This window comes from Phasianus colchicus, chromosome 2 (assembly GCF_987193195.1).
Source record: "Phasianus colchicus chromosome 2, bPhaCol1.hap1.1, whole genome shotgun sequence".
Lineage (NCBI taxonomy): Eukaryota > Metazoa > Chordata > Aves > Galliformes > Phasianidae > Phasianus > Phasianus colchicus.
Window position 1 is genome coordinate 80,117,272 of NC_143437.1, and position 12,222 is coordinate 80,129,493.

The 12,222-nt window shown below is 34.8% G+C and overlaps 1 protein-coding gene across 1 annotated transcript in view; it reads left to right on the forward strand.

The window, feature by feature from the left end:
* Positions 1-624: 624 nt before the first annotated feature.
* IMPG1 (interphotoreceptor matrix proteoglycan 1) overlaps positions 625-12,222 on the forward strand; it is a 52,639-nt gene continuing 41,041 nt past the window's right edge. Inside the window, exons 1-2 of the mRNA XM_090136712.1 lie at positions 625-691; positions 11,127-11,360. Of these exons, the coding sequence (XP_089992838.1) occupies positions 625-691; positions 11,127-11,360 (301 nt within the window). The remainder of the gene's footprint in view (positions 692-11,126; positions 11,361-12,222) is intronic.

Consider the following 12,222-nt stretch of genomic DNA (forward strand, 5'->3'; position numbering starts at 1 on the left):
CTGAAAAATCTGTCTTCCTCTTCAAAGGAAGTTCCTTGTTTTTTGTGCTCTCAGGTTTGAAAATAGCACAATCAACCTTCCCCATTATTTCACCTCTGCTTATGGGCCATACCTCTGCAATGCCCAAATGATCAGTGTTCGAAGGCAGTAGGCACCAGAAGAGACTTCCGTTGTTTATCATAGTGCTACTGAAGTCTACTGGAGTTGACAGATGCTGCTCCAGAAGGTTAATAAGATGAAGAAAGCTCTTCCAGCTGGACCGTAAGAGGGATTATGTCTGAGCAGCAGATAAAAAGATTATTCCAGAAACAGACACTGCTTTTTTTTAAAACATCGTCACTCTTGTCTTACCACTCCTGTCCCCCAGGCTAGAAGTATTTGCTTTGGAGGGGTTTGTCCAGTTCTTGCATCCTGAAACCTGTTGCACTCTTCACTTTGTCGTGATTCAAAGCAGTCCACAGCTGAAGACACCTGAAAAATAACTAAGAAACAAACAAACAAACGTCAAACAAAGAAGAAGGAAGTTACTTGGGTATTTTAGTTCTTAAAAAATCTTCAACTTGACCTCAATATTGTAGTTCCTTGCATGATTTTTTTGGAAACTGTGACTGATCAACAGACAGCATGCATTTGAAAACTGGATTAATATTCTTGGCCATTTGCCTTGCTCTCCAAGTTCAGGGAAGCAGAGGTAAGTTCATATATAAACGGATTATACTAATTTACACTGCATTGGTTGAAAAGAAATGGAAAGAGCAGGTCATTTTATCACAGAATTTGTTTCATTATTACTTCTCTGGAATTTGGTGTCATGATAATTCTGAATGAGACATCATAGTTTGTGAGACTGCTGTAAAGTTGAAAAGAGAAAGGTTGACAACATTTCTCAAGTGTGTTTCCTTTGTTTTACCTGCATATGTTCTGTTGTGAAAAAATATATTTAATTTCAAAAACAATTATATGGAAGGGCTAAAATAACTGACATAGCATCTAGAAAAGTGCTGACATTGCTAGAGGTTATCCATTATCCTTGAAAGGAAGAGAAAGTAGTGAAGTATATTTTTGTATTTATTTGTCAGTTTTAGAAAGTTCAGAAACTTTTAAATGCACAAATTCTTTAGGAAGAAAACGTACTTACAAATAAAGAAGAAATTTCTCTGTACAGAACAGAACAAGCAGGAAAATATAGATGTTACAATAGGAAAATAAAAAAAGGATGCATCTGCTAACGTAAGTACATCTTAGGGAAAGAAAACAGAAAGAAAACACCCTATAATCACAGTAACAGCACAGAATATGCTCCTTTTGTGATACACAGTATGATTTTTTAAACACATTCTGATAAACAGATCTCAATGAAAATAAAATGAAGTATTGATTTGTAAAATTATTTCCAAGTATACAGATATATAGACAACTTTGGTGTACTTAGTACAACAGATAATTACTACACCTTTTCAAAACATCAAAAAGTTCAAAGCAATTTTAAAGTTTTTTCTACAACAGAAAGTAAAAGTTGATGATGAGATTTTTCCCTGTTCAGTTCCATGTTCAATAGATTTAGAAGTCTGGGGAAAGTCTTTAATTCTGAGGGAGTTTTCTTACTAACTTTTTCACTTTGCCACTTATGTAATGGAATTAAAAGCCAACATCACAATTGCTTTATACTTTGCTCAAGTGAATCGAAGTTTTGTTTCCGTGAAGTCTTTTTTACATAATATATTCTTGTCCTTTAAAATATAACAACTAATTGCTATGGCAGCTGTATAACAAAGTTTATATATTTACATGTGTATATAGATAGATAGTCTTTTAATTTTTAAATTATTGATAGCTTTAAAGAGAAAAAAAAAATTAACATGTATTGGAAAAATGCTTTTCAAGTAGTTTCTTAAATTCAACTTGATATGAACAAACATATAATAACTACTTTTTATTGTCATTTAATTATGCCATATTTAATATCTCTAAACTGCATTGTTATCTCAAATATATGCATACAAGTTTCAAAGGATTTAATAAGCATTAAGTCTTAGGAATCTTCTTGACCAGAGCAAAGTTGCATCCAGAACTGATATTTTATGCCTTAGAATTAGGGTCAGGTACTTTGGGAAAACATTTTCAAAAGTACGCAGACTCTCCCAGTGGTGTGAATACTTATTTTAATCACTCTATTAATAATCCTAGCATAGATGATTAGGGCTATTCCAGTTTGAAGTATATTTCAACTCCAAGAAACTAGAAAATAAAAGATTAAGATATAATATACTTCCATCTTAACAAAAAATAACAATAAATATAAAATCTCCAAATACTTATAGGGTTGGTTGCTATTTCATGAAAGAAAGTATCTGAAATTCAAGTTCCTTTTTCACTTTACTTTCACATCAATTTTTCAAGGTAAATAAAAATGGGACTTGCTCAGAAATCTCTTTTGATCCTTTCTTCCCTACCCCTATTTCAGGAATCATCTACCTTGATGCTAATTGGAAGAATACCTCCAATTCCACAGCTAACAATCAGGAAAGTGTAGGGAGCAACATAAAGCCTTCAGAGATGGAGTGTTTATCTTTGGTCATGGCTAGTGCCAAAATCCAGGAAATGACCTCAGGACTTGAACTCAGATCTTTGCCACTGTCCTGATGCAAACTGTCACTAATAATAGGAAGAGAAAGTGAGGGGAACAAAATTTGTGTGATGGCAAAAAATATACAATTAAAATAGGACGGTAGTTATTAACTACTGAACTTCTGAACACTGAGCAGTCAGACCAACCAGCAAAATTTAGGGAAGCTTTATACTCCCAAAAACTATGCATTGATTCTGAGTAAATCTTAGAACTTGATACTGAGAATGTAAAGGAGACAGAGCATGAATGGCTGCTTAGTGTTAGTTTTTAATCAGCAAGCAAATATTCTCTGTCTACTCAGTCATTTTCTAGGACACAAAAGCTTTCTGTATGCTCTTTGAAATCATTTTAATTCATTATGACTTACTCCTTCCCTCTCAACTGTTCTAATTCAACAACAGCCATTACAGATCGTCATTACTATAATTGCCCTTGAAAAAAGGGTTAAGCAACTCCCTGCCAAACACAGAGCAAGTCAAAGAGCATATAAGGTTTCAAAGAAAGAAAAGAGGAGAAGACATCGGTTTTCTGCACTAAGATTATTCTCTACATTCACACATAATGTACGGATTACCAAGTTAAAGCTTGCTGTCCTGATTATGCTTATAAACAGATGAGAAGTAAAACATTAAAAATATATGTATCGAGAAGTAAAACATTAAAAGATATATATGGGGGTTATTTAATTCCTATCTATTTAAAAACTTGAAGAAAATTACCAAATATTGACATGGAATCTTAAAGATTAATTCTAGATGTCATCACACCCATTAAATACCAATTAGTAAATTGTAAATGACTAAACCATTAACTGTGTGAGTATTTTTTCTCTGAATACAACCGTGGACAAGAGAAACATTCTTAATAATAAAATGCTTAGTGACCTTACAAATAATTTTTGTAGGTAACAACAAAATAATTTTAGGAGTTGGTCCTGATTTTACAAGTTGGATTTGATGATCCTTATGGGTCTCTCAACTCAGGATGTTCTAGGATTCTGCTTGGAGTCTTAGCCTGCTAGAAATCCAAATTACAGTTTATATGAATCTCTATTCCTCAGTTAACTGCAGAGTTAACTGTTAACTGAAGCCTAGTGGCTTCAGTGGTACACTAGGTGGAATAGACTGCATTCATCAGATGTAGCAAAACCTATTTATTCTTGCCAGAAGGAAAAATATGTTTTCCCCTTTACTTTTGTACCTCTGTCCTATTTTATGTCACTTCAGGATCAAAGCAAAAGGCATTTACTCCCTCTCTATTTTTTTCTGATTTTGTCAGGTGCCTTACCCTGCATACTTTATGCAGTTTGCCAGTTTTAAAACACATCTGCCACATTGTAGGTGTGTTTATATTCTCTTAGGTCATTTCAGCATGACTTACCACAATATGCAAGCATACAGCCTGACAGAGCAACATCATTATCCTCATGTCACAAGAGCATGACTACCAGAGGTATCGCAGAGAAACTCCCCTGTAAGAGGCTCTGGAGTCATTAAGCACGTCAACAGCGGTTTAGCAAACTGAGTCTTAAAGCAACTGTCTAATCACAAAAACATCTGCATGTCAGTAGGACCCAGATTCTATTTAATAATTAGGAAAACTAGGAGTCTACATAACTGATTGAACTTAGGCCACCATGCTTGTCTTTTCAGCACTGAAGTTCTATTGGCTCTAAAATTTCTACTTCAGTACAGAGCCAAGAATATCTGCTTGTTTACCTCTCTGAATCTTTCACTAGCTTTCTCAGGCATTATCCAATCATGTATTAACAGTCTTAGGATCCCTGAACCTAAGTTACCTGAAATGCTAGTTTTAGTAGGCGTGCTCCTTTCCTATGTATTAGTCAACACAGAAGTCCCAGATATTTCGGGAAGGAGGTAGTAATGCACTCATCTTTTACATTCTGACTTTGTTATGGCTCTAATAGTGACAGTTCTAATGAACTTCTTTTCCCTCTTTCCTTCTCCCTCAAAAGTGGATAAATTTTATCTAGATCAAATAATTGGACGAGTACATCTCCAGCTGTCCTTCCAACCTAACTTGCTCTGTGCAGATTGACACTTAATGCTTTTCAGCGATTCATCCTGGTTCAATATGGTTGAGACTAAATCACTCTCTGTTAAAATAAGAAGGAATCAACCATCCTAATTGTTGTCATATTTGAACAGAGCTACTTCAATTCTATTCAGCACAGCAACTCTTTGACCTGTACCATCACAATTGCTGAAATCTTTATTTATGTGGCAAAATATTACTGTAATTTGCACTTATGCTGTTTCACTGAATTCTCAGAGGCTGGTTGTACATTTTTAGTATGACTGGTTAGAAAAACAAATAGCAAAGGTGCTAAAGTGAGTGTTTTACCACTGAAGATTGGATGTATTCCTCCAAGAACTACTAAAATATTTAAAGCATTTTCTTAAATGCTCTGATGGAAACCACATCAGATAACTTCAGGCCAAATGTTTTTAAGATGGCCAAAGTAACACAGATATGTATATATTTCATACATCAACATTTAAAGTATTCATTCTTCAATACTGTTTCTAGTCTGATTGATGCATCTTAGACTGTTACAGGATCCGAATGATAGCAGTGAAACCTTGGATGGCATTTGATATTTCCTCTATGAATCCCAGCAGCACCAGTTAGTAGAGATAAGAATTAACAATGAAGATTCCTCACCAGAACTTGCACTTATCTGTCTGAAAGTGAAGGAATATATTTCTGCTCTAAATGAGACATATGATGCCAAGGAAAACATGACTTTCAGTTAGAAGAGAAACACATCAGAATCATGTTTTGATTCTAAAGGTTTTAACATGTTCAGTATTTGTGGATGGTACAGGCTACATTTACAGCAAATATGAATTCATTGCTGGTTAGTATATGATAACTCTATTCACAAAAGCAGTCAAATCTTCCCAGTGGCATATTATGTTTTCTGTTCTCATTTGTAATAGGCAGATAATTCACCAAAATTCTTACATTATGAGTTGTTTAGTTAGAATGATTTGAGGAGGCTACCAAATTGTCTACTTAGGAAGAAATTATTTTGTTGGTCTGTAACAAGACCTAAGATTACATTCCATAAATATTATGTTTCAAATGACTGTCTTCTTGGCTTTCTTTCTGGTGCTGATTGATTTAACAACTGTGTTTCTCCACCTGGCATACAAAATCACACAGATTTCTGCAAGTAATTGGGAACAACTAGGGGACTGTGATGTCTAATTTAGTTTCTCAGCATTAATGACTTGCAGATATGAAATCCTCATTTACTGACAGACATCTAAAGCACCTTGGTTGATGAAAACAGAGATTTTTTGTACCAAAATATAAATCCAGGTTAGTTTAAAGGATTGAGCACAAGAGAGAAAAAAAAAATGTAATAATAATTGTAAGTATATATGAATATTTACAAAACAAGTGATGCACAAAGAAATTGCTCACCACCTACTGACTGATGCTCAGCCAATCTCAAAGCAGTGGCTACCCACCCAGACAACTCAACCTCAGTTTTCAGTTTTTTTCTCATGATGTCATATTGTATGGAATATCCTTAGGCCAGCATAGGTCATCTGTCCTGGTTCTGTCTCTTTTCAGCTCACTGTGTCCCTCCTTGCTGGTTGGGCAGTATGAGAAGCTAAAACATCCTTGGCTCTGTCTAGCACCACCCAGCAACAACTAGAAACATCAGTATCTTATCAACATTGTTTTTCTCCCAAAACCAAAACATGGTATCATACCAGATACCAGAAAGAAAATCAACTTTGTCTCAGCTGAAACCAGGACATCTGTGAACATGTGCAGGCATTTTGCATTTTGTTGTGTGGAATGCAAGTGAGAGATATAGGGACTGGATTTGTTGTGTGTTCAGCAATTCCTTGGCTTGTAAGTGATGCTGAATGTAGTAAAATACAAGCTACACAGTAGGTACACTGGAGCTTTTGTACTTCTGGGGATAGGACATCAGGTTCATGATACTTAATGGGAAGGTTTCTAGTGGACATCAGTCAACTAAACAACAGAGGGTCTTCCAGTCTGGAGACCTGTCCCTGTCCCCCACAGCTCTTTGCCACATCCAGATACCAACACTTCATTCTACAGGTAATGTTATTGTACAGTGACTTATAAGAATGACATTCACACAAGACAACGTGCCAAATAGCTGACTCATTTTTGCCAATATTAATTTTAAGGAAATGAAATTACTTAATTAAAGACATTTCACTGTCTGCATCAACAATAGTTGAAGAATATACTTTATCAAATATAAATACAAGTAAACCATATAGTCTTGTAAACATATTTAGAACCTAGGCTGCATTTAATCATAAAGTTGTGCCATATTTTAATTTTTCCCTGTTCATCTAAGCCCCTTCAGTCTGGTCAGACTATTCCACACAACAGGGATTGAGACAACGTGGCATTAAGGGGATATTAAAAGGAAGACAAGGAGAGAACACATCAGAGGCACCTTGTCTGTTACTGGCATGTGTCATTTGAATTTGGGTCCTTGCTTTTGCAAAGAGAGGACTGATTCTGAGAGACACAAACATCCTCTGTTGTGCTTTCTGTGCTCCATCTGGTATTTACAGTAATCAGTCCTTTCACAGATCTTAGGATCAACTATGACTAGTCATCCTTGCTTTTTCCATTACTAGTCATCCTTGTTTTTGTTAACTAGATTAATTATCAACATGGGTGTTGCTAACCATGTTAGTTCTGCTGTATATTTGATTAGGTCACATAAATACATTTATGGCATTTTTCTTTAATTTGCCTTCTTTGATAAGCCCTTCTCTTGTTTTATTTCAATAGTTTCTCTTAAGTAAGACTTGTCTTTTAATTAATAATTATTTCACATGACGGCTATATATCTCATTTATCAAACAAACATTTCTCTCTTTCCTAAAAATATCCATTTATTTTTCAGATTAATCATGTTCTTCACACGTCAAATCTTGTGATGATTTCAATGATGAATTTTTCAGACTTCAATAGCTTTGTCCTCATATCACTCTGAATTTTGCTGCTAAAACCGTGTTACCATATTTAGCATTCTTCCCTGGTCAAGTGAAACCAAAAGGTTACTTCTGAATTTATGTTATAGATAAATGTTCCTACACAGAGACTGTCGCTGTTGCTAAAACAAACAATCAAGCAAACAAAAACCCAGTGACAAAATCAGAGGCCTCCAAAACTATTACGATTAACAGCGAGGCATGAAGAAATCTGTATAGAAAGTAAATGAGGATTTCGAGTTTTTTGAGAAATTATTACTGTTTATCTTCCTGAAAACAAAACCTGAAAAGCCAGCAGCACTACAGACTTGAGAGACCTCCATAAACATTAAAGCACTTTGGATTAGATTCCAGTATGATTAAGATTGCTTTATCATGCTTTGAAAAGTGCTTTATCACATTTTAAAAAATCATTGGCATATTTGTCTAAATTCAGGACAAACATTGACTGACATTGATCCTTTGTAAAACTATATCATTTTTTTCCCCAAATAGAGAATTCAGAAAATGGGGATAATTATGCAGATTATTTCATGTGAGCATAAGGAAAGACATTTGCAGTTCTGTGCAAGGCACCCTGGAGATTAAGCTTAAACAGAGTCAAATATTAACAGACTTTGACAATTACCTACTCTTCTGATCTAAAACCATCAAAAACCCCTAAAAATCTTAGACTTATCTTTTAAAAGTATAACTGAGACAGTCACCAAAGTCAAATTGGGCAGGGTAAACATTAAGTATATTAACTACATATATTTAAGAAAAGATAATGATGATAACAAAATATTAGAAAGAGAACTTAATCTTTAAAAACAGTAAAACATCTCTGTATTATTTGAAATTCTTTTACACAATTAAATTATGTACCCTGTAAAATTTTCACCTTGCCATTTCACCCAATTACTGGGTTGAACAGCAAAAAGGAAAGGGTTCAATGTTGTAATAACACAATCCTTTTATAATTTTGCTCAACCTAGGACACTGAAAGAAAAGCATTTTGTAAGCTGTAGATGGAGTCATATTATAATCAAGCACATGGATGAAACATCTTAGATGAAATTAACTTTTCTTAGGTAAAAGTTTATCCATTGAAAATTTCCAAAAACATGGAAGAAAGCACAGCTTGAAGACTTACGAACAAATAATGTTTGCACGAGAGAACCAGTCTTCTTCCATTCATACTTAGTAAATGAACTTAGTAAATATTAGGAAATAGGTATTGAAAAATAATTTGCAGAGAGGATGGTTGATGTTTCTTCAAATTGTGCTTGAGCTTAGCAAAAAGTCATTTCTAGAGCTGCTGATAAGATTTAATCAAGGAAATTTACTAACTGAAAGATATAAAAGGAATTAAACCTGTTAGAGTAAGCATGCTTAAGCAACATATTCCTTACATTAAAAAAAAAAAAAAAGGAAAAAAAAAAAAAAGAAAAAAACCTGACACCTACCCTGAGTAGGCCAGCAGAACAGTGGTATCTGGATGCAGATAAAGTATGGTCACTTTTCAGATGCAAAACCCCAAATAGCAATCCTAATTTGAGAACAGGGAGAGAATTCGAGGTCATTACAGCAATCATTTGTGAAGAATCTCCTTTGTCAGTCTTATGAATAGTATAATTCTTAATTCAAGTTAATGACTTAGGGGCAAATCCTAGGAAAGAAGCAAATCCTTGAAGAAAGGCCTCTGCTCCATGCAAAAGCTATCAAAGAGCTTACTGGAAAAATCCTCTGCCCCAGTTGGTCAGACTGCCTGGGCAGCTGGGCTATAGCAGTTAATAGAGCTTGTAACAGGTAATAGACTTACAGCTGGCTTCTTTCCATGTAGATTTTTGGTATTTTCTTCAAGAGGATTACAGAGGGCAGCTTTAAGATTTTACTGGCATTGTCTTTTCCTTGATGGTAAATCTATCACTCTCTCCTCATGTATCATTAAAATAATTCAGTGTCTCAAATGATCCAGTGTTTGGTCCCATTTGGTTTCTGGTGGACCTCCAGCCATGTTTTAACAGTGCAAGTTCCTTTTATTCCTTATTACTGTAAGGTTCCTTTAAGGTTACTGATCTGACATTATTGAGGAAAATAATTACTTCCATTGCATTTTATAACACTGTATGACTGCATCATCATTTTCCCTTATCTTGCAACATTTAGAGACTTCTAGGCCTGCAGGCTGCTGCTTCTGGCATGTTTTGCTAGGATGTAACAGTCACCTGTGTGTCTTCACTGTATAAACATTTACATTTGTAAAATATTCCTCATAATCAAGTAGTCAACTAATTTCCATCTCAAAGTATCATCTACTTCATAATATATATGTCATTTTTATGCTTTTTACAGTAAATATTGAATGTTAATTCTGAAGTTAAATATGAACTGAGATATATGTACGCATACATATGCAACTGACAAAGATGGTAGAATTTCTCCTGTTCTGTGGTCGAAATTTCAATAATATGATTTCCTTTTATTTTTCTCTTATCATTTATCCGCCAACTTGTTCTTTAAACATTTAAATAACAAGGTTATCAATTGTTAAGATAACGTGCTTTTAGCTTCCTTAGTTTCTCTTGATTTATGTAAGAACATGATAATGTTTGTTAGACACAGCATAATATTTAGTCTTTCTCTACCAAATTGACAGTGTTTTACTCTTAATTTTTTGGAGACTATTTCTCTCACTATTTCTACCACTCACTGATCTCACTCTTTTTCTAATGTAGCTGTTCCGCTTTGCTGGGAATAATTAAAGATCTATTGAGAGCACTCAGGTCGCTGTCATCAAGTGGCAAAATGCATAATTGCAGTCTGTTCTGATTAATATTTCAGTTTTGGTGAGGGATGGAAAGAGCAGTGCACTGTGAAATGAAAGACTGGAAAAAGATATTTCTGTCCCCAGAGACAAACTCCTGTTCAGCTTTTGAAAGAATGTTTTTCAGTGTCTAGTTCTGAGAGTGGGTGCGAGCCTGCACCCACTGAAGAGAGATGTGCTGAGAAGCCCAGAGTGAAGATAAGAATAACAAAAAGAATACAGCTATTTCTCATATCTGTTAGCATAGACTTCTTTTTATACAGTAAGCTAATACGGATGTGCTTCACTTTCTCCAGGATCCAAATAGCTATTTATTAGAGTGCTTTACATTTCATTATAGACTTATATACAAATGAGATGCTGTAGCACAAGTTCAAGTGCCTAACTATCTTTTGTGGATCTAACATAAAATCTCTTTTGAAAACAAGATTTAGGGCTTCTGAAAATTTTTGTTTTGTTAGACCTGGAAGTTGTATGATGAGCTATAAGTAAATTACCAGGTTTTTCAGTGCCGGTTGTCCAATGGGACATTGGACAATTAATTCAGCATACTGACAATAACACAAAGAGCCTTACATTTGCATGCATTTTTCAAACATGATCTTGCATACTACCTATGCAATGTATGTTTATGTATATGTTTATCTTTTGGCTTTTTCAGAAATCCCCAATAAAACAAATCGTGGTGAAGCCAAACAACTTGCAGATGCCTCAGGGTCAGACAAAACAGAAAGAACAACAAAGAGATCCAGAGTGTCAACTATAAGGAGAATATTTGACATGGCAAAACACCGAACAAAGAGATCACCCTTTTTTTCTACTGGTGTGAAAATTTGCCCACAAGAATCAGTGAAGCAGATTTTAGCCAGTCACCAAGCTTACTACAGATTAAGAGGTAAGATGATAATTGTAGATTGTACTTTTTCCCTGCAAATATTGACAAAGATGTTGCAGAGTCTTGATCTTTAGCTCTAGACAATGTATCTGATATTTATTTTATGATCAAACAATACATGTACATCAGTACACCTCAAGACAGGTAATTACCATATCAGAATAAAACAGTTCACTCAAAAGACTAATTATCTCAGTGCAATTGTATAGTTTTTTAGCATGGCAGAACATGAAGACCAACTCATGCTTGCACTACTGAATGAAGATGTACCACTTTTCTAAAAGTGTAGCAGGTACTATCTTTGCTACTCAGAATTAATCCCACTCATTCAAGACAGGTGATGAATAGTATGTCATTTCACAAATACATTGGTGAATCTGCAGTTTTATTAACAGTGTGGTTGTGCTATCACAATACTGACACCAAGATAATTGCCAGTAACACCTGCCAAGACTTCATTCTCATTTATAAAAATCTAGAAGTTTGGAGTTTTTTTTCCTGTTCTTTTCCAACTTCCTCCCTCTCTTCTTCCCCCTACTTATTTTCCTCTCATATCTTTAGAAAACTTTAGAGAACAGAGCTATCTCTTTGGCTTTAGGTCCCTAGAAACCATAGGGGAAACAGCCATCTGTTTCTGATATTTTTTTCTCTTCCTCCCCCTCTCTCTCCCATTCAGTTGCTATTCCAATTTGTTTGTTTGTTTGTTTTTTAAAGCAGAATTTGGGGCTGCAACTGGACTTTCCAAAGCTAACTTTAAAACCGAGTCAGCCCTTCAGGGATGCAAGTATCTAAGGTGACATCTTAAATCAGCTCTCGTATGATCTTTGAAATCAGCTTCACTTACACATCTGTTCCTTTCTAT